Raw genomic sequence first — 21,108 nt, forward strand, 5'->3', positions numbered from 1 at the left:
TAAAGAATCAATGTAGAGGGGGCAGCAAGGTGTTGCAGTGGATAGAACTCCAGCCTTGGAATAAGGAGGACCTGAGTTTAAATCTGGCCTCAGACACTCAATACTTACTAGCTGTGTGACCCTGGGCAAGTCACTTAACCCCGATTGCCTCACCAAAAAAAAGAAGAATCCATGTAGATCACATTTTTACTCTCACCTCTGTTTTAAAATTATATTCACTATCTTTTCTAAAATTATTATCATTTAGGTCCTGACTCAGAGCAAATTCTGGGGATGGGTATATTTTAAATCCAGCCCTTTTCACATCTTCAGTTTTCAGATTTATTTTTGAACTGGTTCAGTAAATAAAAGTTAATTGGTTTTTTTTTTGGTGACAATTAAGTAATCTCTACTTCCTTCTTCTTTTGTAAACTTCTGCAAACATCAAAGTTAGTTCTGCTGTTTGCAGAGGAACTATTCTGAAGGGGAGGTGGTTTGCTTTCTCTCGGTGTTCCTGCAGCCTTCACCATCCTTATTCAACAAGGTCCACGAAAACACTTAAAGAACATTAACGAAAAAAACTCCCAACACGGTAAGTCTCTTCCTTTATTTCAACATTAGCATTATGCATATTGTAATTTCTAGAATGAAAATATGATTCTGTCATAATACAAACTATATTGAAGATACATTGTGATTGCTTAGACAAAAACAGTCTGAGTGTTAGGAAAATTTAAGATCTCAGTTCAAATTCTGCTCTTATCAGAAGGTCCACCTATAAATTCTCTTTATTTTACATGTCAGCTCATATGATTCTGAGACTCAGTTTTGAAATTCAAAAGTCTGATGATCATGTTCAAGAAGACAGTAAAATTCTTGATAACACTGTATGAATGAACTAGGAATGTTCAGCCTGGATAACTGATGCGGTGACATGGCGATGGCTGTCTTCCAGTGTCCGAGGAGCTGTCTATCTCATGTAAGAGGGATGAGATTTGTTCTTAACTCTAGAAGGCAGAACTGAAAACAGGAAGAAGGGAGGATTAAGTAGAGGTAGATTTAGGATTGATGTAAGGAAAAATTTCCTAAAAGTAGAACTAGCCAAAAGTAGAAAGGAAGGTAGTGCATTCTACACCTCCAGGCATATTCAAGAAAAGGCTGGCTGCTTGTTGGATAAGCTGCAGAAGAGATTTTTGAGCAGTTATGAGTTAAACTAACTGGCTTCTCGAGTTTTTTCTGACTCTGAGATTTTGTGATTCTTTGAAAATTACGGTAAGGAAATTCAGCTTGATTCTGCCATTTTTGTTTCACAAGGTATAACAACACCCCTTCTAGAGCCATGCAAGGGAAATTTTGTTGGCCCTATGACAGAAGACAAACTGTCCCTCCTCTGACAGAGATTCCAATAGTATGCCAAGCACCTTTAACTGAGCATGTAGCCAGAAACTAGGGATAAAGGTTGATGTTTAAAGATAATATTCACCATTTATGAACTATACATTTGATGCATATATGTTAAATCTTAATATTAATTCATTATTTGTGGCACCTTTAAACAAAATACAGTTTCCCCATTTATCTCTTTTAATCAAGTCCATTTTGCTTTTGTTTCAGAGGTAATGATTCCATCTCTGTTTTTGAGTTCATCTTAGGCATAACAGATTTTTCTCCAGCCCCTAATTTTAACTCTGTGTGAGTCTTTGATTTTCAATTGTTTCTTGTAAACAACATGTTGCTTGATGTTACTTTCTAATACATTTTGCTCTCCTTGGGTGTTTTCATCCGATTCACATCCATCTATGATCATGAATTGTTTATTTTCCTCCAAACTACTCTCTTATATTTTTTCCCTCTTTGTTCCTCATCCCCCTCTTTATCACAGATACTTGTCTTTTCTTTCTTTCCCTTAAGTCCTTCATCACAATTCCCTTTCTGAGGTTAGGGTTTGTTTTGTTTATAACTAATCCCTTCTTAAGTCTTCCCTCACTCTTATTCCTCCCTTTCCCCTTTCCCTGTTCCTTTCTGTTTCTGTAATTAATTGAATGTATGTGTGTGTCTGATTTACCCTCCTATGACCAGTTTAGATGAATGTGAGGTTCAAGCAACACCTGTTTCCCATCTTGCCCTCATTTATATAGACTTATACTTGCACACTTTGATTGTTCACTACTTTTCTTTTACTTTTGTTAATAACAATAATACCCTACTTTTCCTCCCGTTTTCATGATAATAATAGCCAGCATTTATATAGTGCTTTAAAAATATCTCATAAAATCCTAACAATAACCCAGGGAGGTAGGAGCTATTAATATATTCATTTTATAGATGGAGAAATTGAGGCACATAGAGTTTAAGTGACTTGTCCACGGTCATACAGCTAGTATGTATCTGAGGCTAGATTTGAATTCAGGTCTTCCTTCCCTCCCTCTCCCTTGTTTCCTTTCTTGCCCCTTATCATAATGCCCCCTTTGAGCACTAAACTAGCACTGAAAGAAAATATTCTTGGTATTTGACACTTTATCCATTGCACCTTAAGCAGCACTGAGGAGTCCACAGAGCAGCACTGGAAGAGAAAGGAGTCTCTAGAAATATTTCCTTCCTCTGGAATATCAGAGTACATAGTAAGTGAGGATTTCATTGAATGGTCTTTAAAGACCACTTTAGGAAGTTGTGGGGAGACAACCAGGGGTCAGAAAGACCTGAATTCAAATCAAGTCTCAAACACATACTAGCTGTGTGACCTTGGGCAAATCACTTAAACTTTATCTGCCTCAGTTTCTCCATAGTGAGGTCTATTTAATTTTGAAAGAAACATTTAAACTGTAAGGATTTTTCAAATTTGAGAGGCATATTTTGTAGCAAGACAAATCTATGAATTTAAGAATAATAAAATATTTTTAAAGATATGTCAGATATAAATGGATGAATACAATGACTGAATCAGTGATTTGTCAGTAAAACTTGTGGTATGTGTTAGCTTTCAGGTGGTTTTAAGCAGTTGGTATTTTGCACATGAACTTTAAAACCAGTGTGTTTTAAGCTATACTCTTGAGATGAATATCTTTGTAGAATGAAGTGAACAACCAAATTTGGGTAATTTAATCAATATAGGCAGGTAAAATTATCTGGGAGATAGGGAGGGGTCCAGACTTACTATTTCATCAGTATGAGGAGCCCCTGGTTTGAATACGCCTTCTGCTATGCAAATTGGCAACTTTTCCACAACTAAAGAGTCTTAGGAAGTTATTTATGCATTGAAATGAAAGATTGAGTCCATGGTCATGGAGAGAATATATATGAGAGGCAAATTTGAACCTAGGCCTTCCTGCCTCCATGTCTAGGAATTTCTCCATTATTCCACATTGCCTCTTGTTGATCAAATAAGCTGGCAGCTGCCAAATCTCTATTTTATTTAATATAATATAATGTAAAGGTAGCTTGATTTTTACAGCAATATTATCAGTGGACTCTAATGACACCCTTATATTAATTTATATAACTATTTAGTATCCAGGTCTAGTATCCAAGTGGCCAAAGTGATCTACATGATCCCTGGAATCTCGCTCTATAAAATAATTTTTTGGTAGTTTGATTGGTATGGTACTGAATAAGTAAATTAAATTAGGTAGAATTGTCATTTTTTATTATATTAGCTTGGCCTGCCCATGAGCAGCTTATGTTTTTCCAATTATTTAGAGTTTATTTGTGTGAAAAGTGTTTTGTAATTGTGTTCATATAGTTCCTGGGTTTATTTCAGCAGATAGACTCCTAAATATTTTATAATGTCTACAGTAACTTTAAATGGAATTTCTCTTTCTATCTCTTGCTGTTGGGCTTTGTTGGTAATATATAGAAATGCCGGTGGTTTATGTGGGTTTATTTTATAACCTGCAACTTTGCTAAAGTTGCTTATTATTTCAAGTAGTTTTTTACTTGATTCTCTAGGATTCTCTAAGTATATCATCATATCATCTGCAAAGAGTGATAGCTTTGTTTCTTTGTTTCTTCTTTGCCTGTTCTAATACCTTCAATTTCTTTTTCTTCTCTTATTGTTAAAGTTAACATTTCTAGTACTGTATTGAACAACAGTGGTGATAATGGACATCCTTGTTTCACCCCTGATCTTATTGGAAATGCTTCTAGCTTATCCCCATTACATATAATGTTTGCTGAAGGTTGTAGGTAGATGCTACCTATCATTTTAAGGAAGACTCCATTTATTCCTATGCTCTCTAATGTTTTTAATAGGAATGAGTGTTGTATTTTGTCAAAAGTTTTTTCTGCATCTATTGAGATGATCATGTGGTTTCTGTTAGTTTTGTTGTTGATATGATCAATTATGCTGATAGTTTTCCTAATATTGAACCAGCCCTGCATTCCTGGTATAAATCCTACCTGGTCATAGTGTATTATTCTAGTGATAAGTTGCTGTAATCTATTTGCAAATATTTTATTTAAAATTTTTTTATCTATATTCATTAGAGAAATTGATCTATAATTTTCTTTCTCTGTTTTGACTCTTCCCGGTTTAGGTATCAGCACCATATTTGTGTTATAAAAAGCATTTGGTAAGACTCCTTCTTTGCCTATTTTCTCAAATAGTCTATAAAGTATTGGAATTAATTGTTCTTTAAATGTTTGATAGAATTCGCCTATAAATCCATCTGGTCTTGGAGATTTTTTCCTAGGGAGTTCCTTGATGGCTTGTTCAATTTCTTTTTCTGAGATGGGATTATTTAAGTATTTTACTTCCTCTTCTGTTAATCTGGGAAATTTATATTTTCATAAATATTCATTCATTTCACTTATGTTGTCAAATTTATTGGCATACAGTTGGGCAAAATAGTTCCTAATTATTGTTTTAATTTCCTCTTCATTGGTGGTGAATTCACCCTTTTCATTTTTGATACTGGTACTTTTAACCAAATTTTTATCTATTTTTTTGGTTTTTTTCATAAAATCAACTCTTAGTTTTACTTATTAGTTCAATAGTTTTCTTAATTTCAATATTTCTAATTTGATATTTAATTGAGGATTTTAAATTTGTTCTTATAGATTTTTTTTAGTTGCATGCACAATTCATTGATCTCCTCTTTCTCTATTTTATTCATGTAAGCATTTAGAGGTATAAAACTTCCCCTAAGAACTGCTTTCCTAGCTATGTGACCCTGGGCAAGTCACTTAATGCTGATTGCCTCATCAAAAAGCAAAAAAAAAAAAAGAACTGCTTTCACTGTATCCCATAAGTTTTGTTATTTTGTCTCATTATAGTCATTCTCTCAGATAAAGTTATTGATTGTTTCTATGATTTGTTGTTTGACCCATTCATTCGTTAGGATTAAATTATTTAGTTTCCAATTAATTTTTAGTCTATATTTCCATGGCCCTTTATTACATATAATTTTTATTGCATCATGATCTGAAAAGGATACATTTAATATTTCTGCCTTTCTGCATTGGATTGTGAGGTTTTTATGCCCTCCTACATGGTCAATTTTTGTGTAAGTGCCATGTACCGTTAAAAAACAAACAAACCATATTCCTTTCTATCTCCATTCAATTTTCTCCAGAAGTCTACCATATCTAACCTTTCTAAAATTCTATTCACCTCCTTAACTTCTTTCTAGCTTATTTTGTGGTTAGATTTATCTAGTTCAGAGAGGGGGAGGTTGAGGTCCCCCACTAGTATAGTTTTGCTGTCTATTTCTTCCTGTAACTCCCTGAACTTCTCTAAGAATCTGGATTCTATACCACTTGGTGCATATATGTTTAGTAAAGATATTACTTCATTGTCTATGGTGCTTATTAGCAGGATGTAGTTTTCTTTTTTATCTCTTTTAATAAGATCTATTTTTTGCTTTTGCTTTGTCTGAGGTCAGGATTGCTACCTCTGCTTTTTTACTTCAGCTGAAGCATAATATAATCTACCTTTTTTACCTTTACCCTGTGTATATGCCTCTATTTCAAATGTGTTCCCTGTAAACAACATATTGTAGGATTATGGTTTTTAATCCATTCTGCTATCTGCTTCTGTTTTATGGGAGAGTTCATCCCATTCACATTCACAGTTATGATTACCATCTGTGTCTTTCCCCCCATGCTATCTCTCCCCTCTCCCCCGCTTTATGTATTTCTTTCTCCTTTCTCCCTTTCCCTCCTCACTACTGTTTTGCTTTTGACCACAACCTCCCTCAGGCCGCCCCCCCCTTTTCTTCCCCTTTACCCTTACTACTTCTTCCCTCAATTCTATCATCCCTCCCTTTTCTTTCACCTTTTCCCTCCTACTGCCTATAGAGTAAGTTAGATTTCTATACCTAACTTATCATGCTATTCCCTCCTTGAGCCAAATGATAGAGTAAGGTTCAAACAATGTTCATTTCCATCCCTTCTTTCCCTCTAATATAATAGGTTTTTGTGCCTTTTCCTGTAATGTAATTTACCCTTCTCTGCCTCCTCCTTTCCTTTTCTCCCAGTACAACCACTTAGTTAGACCCATTTAATCCACTTGCTTAGATCCATTTAACCCACTTAATTAGATTTTTTTATCATTACATCAAAGTCAACTTACACCCACTCCCTCTGTCTATGTATACCCCTTTTAAATGGTGTAATAACAATACAGTTCTCAAGATTTACAAGTGTCATCTTCCCTAGTAGGGATGTAAACAGTTTGCCCTTATTAATAACATGTTGTATCTTTCTATCCCGTTTACTTTTTTATGTCTCTCTTGAGTCTTGTATGTGAAGATCAAATTTTCTGTTGAGCTCTGGTCTTTTCATCAGGAAGATTTGGAAGTCCCCTATTTCATTAGATGTTCATCTCCTCCCCTGAAAGATTATGCTCATTTTCACTGGGTAGTTGATCCTTGGCTGTAATGCAAGCTCCTTTGCCTTATGGAATATTATATTCCACACCCTACAGTCTTTTAATGTAGAAGCTGCAAGGTTCTGCATAATCCTTACTGTGGTTCCATGATTAAATTAAATTAAATTGTTTCTTTATGACCGCTTGCAGTATTTTCTCTTTGACCTGGTAATTTGGGAATTTGGCTACTATATTCCTTAGCATTTTCAATTTGAGATCTTTTTCAGGAGGTGAGCAGTGGATTCTTTCGATAACTATTTTACCCTCTGGTTCTAGCACCTCAGGGCAGTTTTCCTTGATGATTTCCTGAAAGATAAGTCCAGGTTCTTTTATTCATCATGTTTTCAGGTAGACCAATAATTTTTAAATTGTCTCTCCTGGATCTATTTTCTAGGTCAATCGTTTTACCAATGAGGTATTTTATGTTTTCATTTATTTTTTCATTCTTTTCTTTCTGTTTGACTGATTCTCGCTCTCTCATAGAGTCATTAGTTTCCACTTCCTCAATTCTAATTTTTAACAAATTGTTTTCTTCTATTAGATTTTGTACCTCCTTTTCCATTTGGCCAATTCTGCTTTTTAAAGAACTATTTTCTTCAGTGTACTTTTTTCCAGTTGGCCAACTGTATTTTTTAAAGACTTTTTCTACAGTTAATTTTTGTCCTTCCTTTTCCAAGCTATTGACTCTCGCCTGCATACTATTCATTTCTTTTCCCAATTTTTCTTCTACCTCTCCTATATGACTTTTAAAATCCTTCTTGAGCTCTTCCAAGAAGGTTTTTTGGGCTTGATACCAGTTTATATTCCCTTTTGAGGTTTTGGATGTGGGTATATTGACAATGTTGTCTTCTTTTGAATTTCTGCCTTCATCTTCCCTGTCCCCATAATAAGAATCTATGGTCATTGTACGCCTCTTTTTGCTCATGGTGTTTGCTTATTTCCTGGCTTTTAAAGAGATTGAGTTCTCCTGCTGGAGAGCAGTGGGCACTGACCCAAGCTTCTTGTGCCGGGAGCCTGGGGCCTGGTCACTGGCTTTGTGTCCTGGGGCCTCTGGTGCTGGCAGTTGGAGGCTGTCAGGTTCTGGCAGTCTACCTGGTGTTGGGCTGGAATCAGCAACACTGGAGCTCTAGGGGTATGGGTGGGAAATCTGGCCCCTGGAGCATGCCTGTTCACCTAGGCCTTGTACTCCTTTCTTTGGCTCCTGCTCACCTGGGCCTTGCACAGAGATGTTTCACTGCTATAGGATGTTTCTCAGCCTGGAGCTTTACCTCTTGGAGCTGTGCTTCCCAGAGTTTTGCTGAGGCACTGGGAAACATGGTTGCCATAGAACACCGTGACATGTCGTGGTTTTCCAAGCCAGTTTCCACCAGTTCCCCTGCTCGTAGTGAGGCACTAGGGGTTCCTGGTGTTGGTGCTTGCCTGCTCCACCACCCTAGGGTTCAGGATCTCCCCCTGGTATGCTGAGGTGGGGCTTTCCGATAGCTTGCTGGGACACCTCCCATTCTATACTGCTCCCCCTCCCAAAGAGCAAGAGGGTCCTTTCCTGTTAATCCCCCAAGCTTCCTGGGCTACAAGACTACTGTATCCTGTCTTTCTGCTGGTTCAGCTGTTTCAGGGTTTTTCCTGGGGTGATATTTTCTAAGCTTTCGGACGTCAGTAAGGGAGGGTAAGAGCCATTTACTTCTTACTCCACCATCTTGGCTCCCGGAAGCCCAATTTGATCCCTGGAATCTCCAGTGACTATATAATATATCAAATATCCCATGAAAATCATTTGCATGTGATAGATTAGGGTAAAAAGCCAAAGAGAAGTCACATATCTAGCCATTTGTTGCCATACCTAGGTCATGCCTAAACATTCAATTGGACAGCAGGGAAAGGGGGAATGGCAAGGGGAAGAATTCTGGAGGAGAGTGTAGCTTTCATTCAGCATCATATTGAGATGTGTCATGACACAGTAGATAGAAAGCTAGGCATGGAATCGGGAAGACTTGGGTTCCAATACCATGTTAGACACAGTCTAGTTGTGTGACCTTGGGCAAGTCATTTAATTTCTCTCAGATTCAATTTCTTCATCTATAAAAAGCCCTATATCACAGAGCTAATGTGAGGACCAAAAAATAGGGTTTTGCAAACCCTAAAAGTGCTGAGGAATGTGTACTACTTTTGTACTAATCAGAACTACCATAGCTCCCAATACAGATTGATTACTCTTCTATAAAATAGAGTTGCTAAAGATCATTTCTTAGGGGATTGGGGAGGGGGCAGAGAAGAAGAACAACAACAAAACTACATATGCTAAGCACTGGGGATACAAAGACAAAAACTAAGTTGTGCCTGCTTTCAAGGTACTTACATTGATCTATATCTGGCCACTAGACCCAAATGGCTCTGGAGGAGACAGTGAGGCTGGTGACTTTGCACAGCCCTCCCTCACTCAAATCCAATTCACTTGCTGTTATGGCATCACCATCCTGATGTCATGGTCCTCTTCGAGAATGAAGGACAAACAACAATTCTATTAATGATATACAATATGTGCATAAATGAATAGAAGAAGGAAAGAACACTGACTCCAAGAAACCAAAAAAAGATTTGCTCAGGAGGTGACACCTGAGCTGAACCCCAGACTCTTAACTAGGGATTCTAAGAATAAATACATAGAAGGAATAAATACATACATGGAAGAGAGCCTACATGAAGGCAGAGACTAAATATCAAATTCAAGGTGCACCAGTGCAATTAAAATCCCATCTTTTATTGTAAGCCTTCTTTCTTCCCAATGTTCAGTCATTTTTCAGTCATATCCAACTCTTCACGACACTATTTGGGGTTTCCTTGGCAGATATAATGGAATGGTTTGCCATTTCCTTCTCCAGCTCATTTTACAGATGAGGAAACTAAGGCAAACAGGGTTAAGAGCCTTGCTCAATGTCACAGAGCTAGCAGGTGTCTGAGGCTGGATTTGAACTCAGGAAAATAAGTCTTCCTGATTACAGGCCCAGCACTCTACCCACTGCACCACCCAGTTGCCCCAAGAAATGCATAGTTTCAATTTCTTTAGGTGACTTTGCTTCTAGTTTACCTAAATAATGTCATTCACAGAAGAAGATACATTAAATTTTGCTTACTTTTCAAGTTCCCCACTGATTTGAACAAACTTCTCTTTTTTCATGGTTGAGAGAAGTCCCCTTTTGATTTCCCCTAAAATAAACTGCAAATTCATTCACTTTGGAACTTCAGTTTCTTGTCAATCACCTTGCTCCCTTTTACTAACACTTTCATAGAGTTTTATTGCTAAAACAAATTCACTAAGATATTTTAGCATTTATAAAATTTTAAATTTACAGTAGAGAATTTTCATTTCAGTCACAAATTTAGTTCCTAATTAGATTACAATGCTATAAATTCCTGCAGACTGGGAACAAAGATTCTCTTCCTGAGAGTCTCTTGAGTCTCTTGTCTGCCCTACCAGCTAGATCAGAGTAAAAAAGGTAAAGAGAGAGAGAGGGGTTCCTTTTTGGAGACTTTAAAAGTTCCTCAGAAAAAACTAGACCCTTTTTTCCTTTGGTTGATCAAGCCATAGGAAGAAATTACACAAAAAATATTGTGACAGATGGGGCAGTCAGGTGGCGCAATGGATAGAGCACCAGCCCTGAAGTCAGGAAGACCTGAGTTCAAATCCGGCCTCAGACCAAACACTGGACACTTACTAGCTGTGTGACCCTGGGCAAGTCACTTAACCCCAATTGTCTAAAAAGACAAAAAAGAAAAAAGAAAAAAAATTGTGACAGACACATAGGTGTTCTTGCCTGCCAATTTTTCCCTTCTTATCTTCCATTTAAAGTTTAATCAGAAGTCAGTGTATACATTTTCCCAAAAACACTCTCAAACCCTTTAATTTGACAAATAAGAATGGACCCTTTTAAGGATCAGAGAGCATGACCCTTTAGACAGGGCATCCCAATAAACCAATAGTTCATTTGATAGGAGTTGTTCAATGACCAATCTCAATTTCTTTAATAAACTATAATCAAACACGCCATATTTAGGCCAGAATAATTTATCAGCTGAATCTCTTGCAGTTTTAGACAAAATTTCGTGCAATTTAGTAGTATGCTTTTTTTTTTTTGTCATTCCAGTTTGAACCAGGAGCTTTCTCTGATTCCAAGAGATGAGAAATTTCTCTAAGGGAGTTCCTTTTACTATGCTACTACTGAATCCCATTATTCCCATAAGCACCTTTCCTTGGCTTTATTCCCTTAAAGGACTCCTACGCTGTAGACTCTACCTATAGAAGGGACTCCTCTACCTACAGAAGGAATGAATTCTCCTGCTTGTGGAAGGGATTTCCCTTCCCCAGGGCTTACCTTAGGTTGCAAAATTGAGATTGAGATGACCTCTGGGGCAGTCCTTCATGGAGAACTCCCTCGATGCACTCTTAGGGTTGTCTTGAGGGCCAGGGTCCCTCTCTTGACCTACTGCATGGCTCACCAATTATCAAAAATGAAATTGATTAGGACTGAGGCAACAAAATCTGAGCATATCGATTTATTAGTAAGACTAGCAGTTGTACGACAAATTGGATCCAAGGCCCCTCAGTAGGCACAAGGATGCCATTTGGCAGTTAATAAAGCTTTCTTATAGGCAAAAATAAGGAACTTATCAACTTTCACAATCTTGAGTGACGTGGGCATTCTCTCTTTCTGACTGGCCAGAGTTATACAAATTTTGTGATTATTTCTAGAACATCCTAGAACATTTTGTGGTTATTACAAATACATACCACAAGATGTATGGGACATATTGTAGTCAGTCTCCATTACCCCAGTTTTTCAGAATTGTCTCAACATCTTAATCATATGATTTTACAATAAAGCAAGACCTAACTTACAAAATGGAAGACAATCACAAAATGGAAAGAATCAAGCAAGACTGAATTAGTTTTAGATTCCAGTTTCCGGTAATTGTTGCTTAAACTTGAATACAGGAAAAAAGAATGAAGTTTTGTTGGCTATAATTGGTAGTAAGGGTCACATTGGTGATATTTCTGGAATCTGCTTTAAAGCCCTAAAAGTAGCCAGTATTTTTTTTCCAGCCTTATATGAGAGTAAGAATAAAAACACTATCATAAAATAATTTTTAATAAGGTTTTTTTTTAAATTTAAGGGAGAACAAAAAAAAAAAAAGGCTTGGCATCTGAGAATCTCTAATGCATTCCAGCAACTAGTAGCTAAAAAGATATCAGAATTAGACAGATAACAACAGCTGTGAAATAGCTAGCTATAGGTTTCTATTTCATGAGAAGGTAAGAGGCCTATAAAAGGACAGTGAACTTCTTGATCAGTTTTCTCAACTGCCCCCATGTCATGTCCAGGTCATTCAGTCACTCAATAAACATTTATTGTGCACCTACCATGTGCCAGACAAGTTTTGTGGTAAGTTTTGAGAACACAAAAAAAAGGTCAAAGACAGTCCTTAAGGAGCTCATGGTTTAATAAGAGAGACAACATGCAAACAAATATGTACAGATAAACTACATGTAGGATAAATTAGACATAATCACAGAGGGAAGGCACTAGAATTAAGGGGCATCAGGAAAGGCTTCCTGCAGAAGGTGGGCTTTTAGCTAGGACTTGAAGAAAGCCAGGAAGGCCGAGAAGTGGAGATGAAGATGTAGAGCCCTTACTCTTCTTTTCTCTAAGGCAGATTAGCTTGCCCTTTAAGCATGAAATATGATCACTTGACTATGGCAGAAATTCAAACCCCTCCATGTTACCACTCATGGCAAAATTCTCCCCAATACGATTTTATTCAAAAATCCATTTGTAAGTTAAAAAAAAAAACATCATTAAGAGTTCTGTAATAGAATGACAACTACATAACATGTATTCATGTAATGTGTATTATATTTGTAATATAAATTTAATATTCGAATGTGTAGTCATAAGGAGTTTTAATTTCTCATTTCAACAAACATTTATTAGACAGCTACCCTGGGCACGATGCTATCTGGGCCAAGGGTGGGAACCTACAGCCTCAAGGCTGCAAGTGGCCCTTTAGATTCTCAAGTTAGGCCCTTTGACTTGGCCCTTTGATTTAATACAAACTTCACAGAACAAATTCCCTTAATAAAAGGATTTGTTCTATAAAACTTGGATTCAGTCAAAAAGCCACACTCAAGGACCTAGAAGGCCACATGTGGCTTCAAGGCTGCAGGTTCCCCACCCCAGTCTAGACACTGGGTTGTCATTCAAGCCTACTTATATAAATTTGTTTTTTATAACATTTCCTTTTAGCAGAAAATGAACATAATTTAAAACTTTATTTTCACAATTTTCTGGAATATGTCTGTTAAATAAATCAGTTATATAGAAATTATGTTTTTTCTTGGACTGACCAAATTCTCTGTACTTAAATTGTCTTCTAGAAATGTGGTTATGTGCAGATCTGCAGATCTGTTTAAAGTCTTTTTTTTTTTTTTTTAGGAGAGGTAAAGCATGAAAACTGATCAACAACTACCCTTTTATTAGCACAGGAAGATACTACTACAGGTAGTCAAGAAAGAATCCTTTTTCTTCCCTATCTTACCTTGTTTCCTCAACAGTAAAATGGAGACAATAATAGAACCTAGCCCCCAAGGGTGTTTTGAGGATTAAATAAGATGATATATGTAGTGCACTTAGCACAGTTCAGGGCACATAGTAGGCATTATATAAATGCTATCACTATTTTTATTATTATATTCTTGCTTCTGTTCAGAAAAACAACCTACTCTGAAGCAAGGGGCTATCTAAACCAAACTAATAATTTCTCTCTTTATCATAAGATGTTTAATCAAAAGAAAAATATCACAGACCCACAAATCATAAGGTTTCAAATTGGGAAGGTCTTAAAGGTCATCAACAAAATTTCAAGTTATTCTAGTTTTCCCAGATTCCAAAATGGCATCACCATTAAACCTAAATTTAATGGTTCTGGGTACCAGTAGGAACCTTCTCACAACCGCATAATTTCACGCTAATTGGGTGAAGATAAGCACAAATAGCACCTTCCTTGATTTCAGTGAATCTGTGCTGGAAACTCTGAAACTAAATGGCCTTTAGCAAAGTGCCTGACACATAGTAAGTGCTATATAAATATTAGTTACTATTATTTTGGAGAAGTTAGACGGCACAATGGATATAGCGCCAAGCCTGGATCCAGGAAAACCTGAGTTCAAATCCAGCCTTAGACTTTTACTAGCTGTGTGACTCTGGGCAAGTCACTTAACCTCTTTTTGCCTCAGTTTCCTCATTTTCAAAATGGGTATAACAATGGCACTTATCTTCCAAGGTTGTTGTGAGGATCAAAGGAGATAATAATTGTAAAGTGCTTAGCACAGTACCTGGCATAAAGTAAGTGATATATAAATATTAGCTATTATTAATAACAACAATTATATCATCAGGGTTCAAATCTCAGCTTTGTCATTTGCTGCTTGTTTGACATTGAGCAAATCACTGAAACCCTCTGGGCCTCTTTTTTTTGCCTTATTTTTATAAAATAAGTAGATTGAACAAGATGGTCTTTGAGGTCCTATCCAGCACTAAATCTATTATCTCATGATTGTCCTGTATCATTATTTCCTTTCATTGCCAAATTCTTGGGAAAAGTTGTTTGTACTTAACACTTCAAATCACCTCCCATTTTCTTCTCAAGAAACTCAGTTTGTCTTTTAACCCCACACTTCAACTGAAAATACAGTTATCCCTTCCACATTGAGGGAGTTAGGGGAATGGCACCCCCCATGATCTGGAAAATCTGTTTAAAATTTTTTGGCTCTCCCTTCATGCCAGAGAAGAAGTCTGATTTTTTTCTTTTTCTTTTTCTTTTTCTTTTATGGGGTATTTACAGTATTAAAAGATAAAATATGTTGATATTATACACATATTTCATGCATTTCTGAGTTTCTAAACTTTTTCTATGGCATCTGCTGGCTTTCACGTATTGTCTGTGGCTTCCACAAAACTCCCCCCAAAATTCCCATTTAATTTCTTACCCTAACCCACGATATATCAAAACCATGATGGGGAAAGTTGTAATGTGGAAGGGAGAAAGATTACCAACATTCTCTGATCTGCTAAATCCAATGCCATGTTTACAGTCTTCATCCTTCTTGACAGTGATGACCACTCCTTCCACACCTACACACTCTCCTCTCTGAGCTGTGACATATTCTTGTGGTGTTCTTCAGACCCATACATCTGCTTCTTTTCAATATCCTTTGCTGGATCCACATCCTGTTCCCTTTGTAGAGAACAGCCTTCAAGCCGATCTTACTAAAACATAAATCTGACCCTATCAACCCTAAACTCCAATGTCTCCCTATTTCCTGCAAGATCAAATATAAAAACCTCTGTTTGGCTTTTAAAGCTCATCATAACTTGGCCCCTTCCTACCTTTCCAGGCTTCCTACAACTTATTCTCCTCCACTTACTCTGTGATCCAGTGACACTGGCCTCCTAGCTGTTCCTCAAACAAGACACTTCATCTCCTCACACTAAGCAACTTCACTGGAGCCCCCATGCCTGGAATTAACTCCCTCCTCATCTCCACCTCTCAGCTTCCCTGGTTTCCTTCAAGTCTCAGCTAACTTCCCACCTTCAACAAAAAGCCTTTCCCAGGCCTCCTTAATCTTAGTGTTTTCCCTTTGAGATTACCCCAAGTTTATCCTTTTGTCTCTTCCCCCCTTCCAACAGACCCTGGAATAGTTCATTGTATATAGGATTATAGATTGAAAGTTGCAGAAAACCACAGAGGCCAGCTAAACCAACTCCTCCATTTTATATATTAAGGAAACTGAGGCCCAAGGACTTTAAGTGATTTGCCTGAGCTTACACAGACATTCAGTATTAGAGGCAGAATTTGAAACCAAGTTTGTGACTCCATAGCCAACATTTTTTTCCAGTGCACTAATGCTGCCTTCCTACATAAAATTTGCTCTTAAAAAAAATGAATGAATGAATGGTATTACAAAATTCACCACTAAAGCAATATAGTTATGTCAATAATGAGTGTGAAAAGGCCATGTCGCTTTGATAGTCACCACAGAGGGAATAAAAACCTACCATCGTTTCAATGTCATATAGTTTTCATCTTAGGCTATTTTTCACGTGTAGGAATTCCTTGAAGTAAAAACTAAGGGGAAACATTATAGACCTAATTTGGTATGATTCATTAGACTTCAAAAACAGAAATACTTTAAGGGAGGTACTTGGGACTAATCTACATGGTGAAATACTATTCAAACACTATCAATTAATTCACTAGTCTGATACTTTTTTTAAAAAAAAGAAAATTTCATTTCATTTTTAAGCTTAACTTTATTCTTTTAATTAGCAAAAATCCACCTGGTCTCCCTCTTACTTCTCCCACACACAAATACACATACATCTTCATTTAGAAAGAAAGAAAAGCAAACCCTTATTTTAAAACCCCTTCCATTTTTCTTTTTTTCCTCAGGTAACCATGACTCTCCAATCTTTAAGTTTCACCTGTTTGTACCTTTTGGTGGCTTGCAGTCCGGAACACCTCAGTAAGAAAGTTAATTCTAGGGGCTATCCCTGCAGTATCAGAAAGAACTCTTCTGTTATTGCTGACTGCCGAGCTTGTCGACTGCTTGATGTTCCGAAAGGGCTGGAGCATAATGTGACAGAAATAGATCTTTCTTTCAATTTCATCATGAATATAACAAGTGAGTCATTTGCAGGATTGATCAATCTTACTAAGATAAACTTAAACAGCAATACAAATTCTGAGGAGGAAAACAGGAATGCTGATGCCAATAAAAGAGGTATGAAAATTACAGATGGAGCCTTCTTTAACTTGACAAATTTAGAGGAACTGCAACTAGAAGACAACCATTTACAGAAAATGCCTCTTCGTTTACCACCCTCCTTAACAACACTCAGCCTTGTACTAAATGACATTGGCAACATCACCAAATGCAGCACTTCTGGACTTACTCAATTGAAAAGCCTCTATTTAGGTTGGAACTGTTTTTATGGCAATGAATGTAAAAAAAAAGTTTTCATAGATGACGGGGCCTTTGAAGATCTTGCCAATTTGACTGTGTTATCACTGTCTTTCAACAACATTTCCCGCGTGCCTCCCAAGCTTCCTTCATCTCTCAATGAACTTTACCTCAGCAATAACAACATCAAAATCATTGATCAAGATGATTTTAAAGGTCTGGAAAATTTAATGGTTCTGGATCTTAGTGGGAATTGTCCAAGGTGTTTCAATAACCCATACCCATGTCAACCTTGTGAAAATGATGCTTCAATCCAAATACACCAAAATGCTTTTCAGAATCTGGCCCAACTAACCTATTTGAATCTCTCCAGCACTTCTCTCAGAAGCATACCTGCTTCCTGGTTCAGCAACATGACAAAGCTAAAGGTGTTACTTCTTGAATTTAATTACTTAGTGAAAGAAATAGCCACTGGGGACTTTTTAACAAAATTGCCCAATTTAGAAATTCTTGACTTCTCTTACAACTATCTCAAAAATGCTTATCCACGCTATCTTAATATTTCTAATAATTTCTCCAAACTGGTTTTTCTCAAGGTAATACACCTTAGAGGTTATGTATTCCAGGAACTCAGAAAAGAGGATTTTCGACCCTTAACAAAGCTTCCAAACCTACAGATTATCAACTTGGGTGTTAACTTTATCAATCACATTGATTTCACATTATTTGAAGAGTTTAGTAATTTGAGTATGATTTATTTGTCAGAAAACAGAATATCACCCCAGGTAACCAATAGCTTGGGCAAAAATGGTAACTCTCTGTCATTCTCTGATCATACAATTCATCTACGTTCAATAGATACTAATAATGAACCATTAACTCATTATATGATAGACCCACATAGAAACTTTTACCATCATACTCGTCCTTTAATGAAGAGAGAGTGTACATCTTACGGTAAAGCCTTAGATCTCAGCTTAAATAGTATTTTTTTTGTTAACCACAACCTATTTGAAGGTCTCCATGACATAGTCTGTCTAAATTTATCTTACAATGGTAATGCACAAGTTTTAAATGGTAGTGAATTTTCATCTATAAATCGCACCAAATATTTGGACTTGTCTCACAATAGGCTGGACTTTGATAATGATGGTGCTTTTCAAGAATTACAGGAACTGGAGGTTTTAGACCTCAGTCATAACGAACATTACTTCCAAATAGCAGGGGTAACCCACCGACTGGGATTTATTCAAAATTTAACCCAACTAAAAGTTTTAAACTTAAGCCAGAATGACATTTTCACCTTAACTGAGAATCAGTTGATAAGCAAATCCCTGAAGGAATTAGTTTTTAAAGGCAACCGCCTAGACATCTTGTGGAAGAAGGAAGATAAAAGCTACATTGCAATTTTTAAAAAACTCTACAACTTGACCCGGCTTGACTTATCTTTCAACAGGCTTCATATGATCCCAACTGAGGCATTCCTAAATCTACCCTTCAGCCTTGAGGAGCTGAGGCTAAACAATAATCACTTGAGTGTCTTTAATTGGACATCACTCCAATATTTTCACTCCCTCCGACTGCTTAATCTACACTCTAATTCACTATCCATCATAAGTTTTGATCTATCTCATTTTTCAGTGCAGACCCTGTTGCTTGGGAAAAACAGAATTTCAAAACTCCCTGATGACTTACTTTCTAATGCTACCGGACTTTACCAACTTGACTTAAGTTACAATCACATAAAAATAATCAAGAAGTCAACATTTCAAACGAAGGCCTCAAATCACCTTAAGATTTTAGACTTAAGAGGGAATCCTTTTGATTGTACTTGTGAAATCAGGGATTTTCATAAATGGATGGATGAAAATCTTAATGTCACAATTCCTAGATTGGTAGATGTCACTTGTTCCACCCCCGGAGGCCAAATAGGTAAAAGCATTATGGAACTGGAGTTAACAACCTGTGTTTCAGATCTTGTTGCTGCCATCTTTTTTTCCTTTTCATTCATTATTACAGTGACCACTATGGTAATGGCCACTTTTCATCATTTGTTCTATTGGGATATATGGTATATTTACCACTTTTGCTCAGCAAAAATAAAAGGTTATAAGTCTATTTCCACATCCCAAACATTCTATGATGCTTTTATTGCTTATGACACCAAAGATACATGTGTTACTGACTGGGTAATAAATGAGCTACGACTTCAATTGGAGGAAAATGAAGAAAAGAAGGTTCTCCTTTGTCTAGAAGAAAGGGATTGGGATCCTGGAATAGCTATTATTGATAATCTCATTCAGAGCATTAACCAAAGCAAAAAGACAATATTTGTCTTAACAAAAAAATATGCAAAAAACTGGAATTTTAAAACTGCTTTTTACTTAGCCTTGCAGAGACTTATGGATGACAATATGGATGTGATCATTTTTATCCTACTGGAACCAGTATTACAGCATTCTCAGTATCTGAGACTGAGGAGGCGAATTTGTAAAAGCTCTGTTCTCAAGTGGCCTGATAATCCAAAGGCAGAAGACTTGTTTTGGCAAAGTCTTAAAAATGTGGTCTTAACGGACAATGATAGCCGGTACAACAATATGTATGTCAAATTCATTAAATAACAACGAAGAATCAACCTACTCCAAGTGGTAGGCAGAGAAATAGTTGTATACTGATATGGTTTTATGACATAGTTTAACACATTTGTTTTAGAAAGGAGTGTTTCATGCATTTTCTGCTACATGGACTGCATAATCACCATTGTTATTTATAATTCATCAATGAACACATGATATGATAGGACCAGGGTTCTCTTATTTCCCTGCAAGCAAGATTAGTTTTGTTACCATAGAGGCAACAAACCTGTCTCTCAGACCTGTTTGACCTCTGCCTCTCTTGTCACAGCTTCCTGGTCACATTAAGGGCATAAAAACCAGTTGTATGAAGACCACATGAATCATCATTCTGCCCTGACGAAAGATGCATCTCCATATGGAGACAAAGGGGGATGCGTGTATATAAGCGAAATGCCACTATATCTTTGTTGCATATCCTTGCTGTATATTAGGGCAAAGTAAACCTCCTTTTGTTGATTTGCAATGACTTACAAGTGTCTCATTCTTTCTCAACGTTGAACCTGAACTAACAGGATGCTGGCATGACACATGTCCCTAGCATTTGGCATAGTCAATAATTAGGATGAGAGATGATATAGCTTCTTGGTTCATGCCGTGGTTGAGTTAGGAAAAGGGTAGGATGAACAGATGGTGGGATACTTCATGGTAGCAGGTCACAAGAGTTACACAAATAAGGCGACTGACAGGCTGCAGACAGGAAACAGGTCTCTGAATCAGAGGTTCCTGTTGGGTAAGAGCCATCAGACAGGGGAATGAGAGTAAAAGTGAGAAAGAAACTTGAGAACTTTCACTAATGTTAAAAAAAATCCCTAGGATTATTTTATTACTGCACTCAAGAAGAGGGTGTTTCCCTGCTCTAAGAGAACAGGGAATGTGTGGGTCTTCTCCAACAAGGAACTAGGATAGTTGCGTGAGAAGTTTAAACAGAAACCTGATGAGTCATGGAACAATGACTCTTGGGAACATGGTGCCAATGCTGATGCTTCCTCATCAGATTTCCATAGTTGGGGATGGACTTACTTTCACAGAATCAGCTAAATTTATTAGACCATCCAGAGAGAAGACTTTTTGGTCCCTTCTCAGGTGGCTGAGACAGAGAGTTATTTCTTACCTGGCACTATAAAGATGAATTCCCATTGCAGCCTGCTCCAAGATGGGAATCTGCAAGGGAGGGGATGAAGGTCCTAAAGGAAATATGTTGGAAAAATTGGATTTATGTAGCCCCATTCCCACAGACTGCCACACCCTATGACCAGCCTGACTCAAAGTCAATTAGATTCTGCTTTCTGAGTAGACACTCATCAGAAAGCTTCAGATTTTAGTTGTAAGTCTCCCCCACCACACAACTATTTAAGTGCAGGCTGATCAACTGGAGAAATTTGTGTTGGATGGGGCAGGTAAGTGACACAGAAGATATAGCACTAGGCCTGGAGTCAGGAAGATTTATTCCCCTGAGTTCAAAGTCAGCCTCAGACACTTAGTAGCTGAGTGACCCTGGGCAAGTCACTTAACTTTGCCTCAGTTCCTCATCTATAAAAATGAACTGGAGAAGGAAATGGCAAACTATTACAGTATTCTTGTCAAGAAAACCCCAAATGGGGTCATGAAAACAC

General features: G+C 37.1%; 1 protein-coding gene across 4 annotated transcripts; it reads left to right on the forward strand.

Moving 5' to 3' along the window:
* Window positions 1–429: 429 nt before the first annotated feature.
* TLR8 (toll like receptor 8) lies at window positions 430–19,958 on the forward strand. Of its 4 annotated transcripts, XM_027835454.1 has the most exons (4): window positions 430–571; window positions 4,512–4,547; window positions 13,333–13,398; window positions 16,349–19,958. In XM_027835454.1, exon 4 carries the CDS (start codon window positions 16,355–16,357, stop codon window positions 19,478–19,480), a length of 3,126 nt encoding a protein of 1,041 aa, XP_027691255.1. In that variant the 5' UTR covers window positions 430–571; window positions 4,512–4,547; window positions 13,333–13,398; window positions 16,349–16,354; the 3' UTR covers window positions 19,481–19,958. The 4 variants fall into 4 exon arrangements, with proteins under 4 accessions (XP_027691255.1, XP_027691258.1, XP_027691257.1 ...); XM_027835457.1 differs by lacking the exon at window positions 13,333–13,398; XM_027835456.1 differs by lacking the exon at window positions 4,512–4,547.
* Window positions 19,959–21,108: the final 1,150 nt, after the last annotated feature.

This window comes from Vombatus ursinus, unplaced genomic scaffold, assembly GCF_900497805.2.
Source record: "Vombatus ursinus unplaced genomic scaffold, bare-nosed wombat genome assembly UNPS02014814.1, whole genome shotgun sequence".
NCBI lineage: Eukaryota > Metazoa > Chordata > Mammalia > Diprotodontia > Vombatidae > Vombatus > Vombatus ursinus.

Bases quoted from the DNA above. Each gene is read 5' to 3' on its own strand.
- TLR8 (XM_027835454.1), top strand. From the start codon at position 16,355: ATGACTCTCCAATCTTTAAGTTTCACCTGTTTGTACCTTTTGGTGGCT.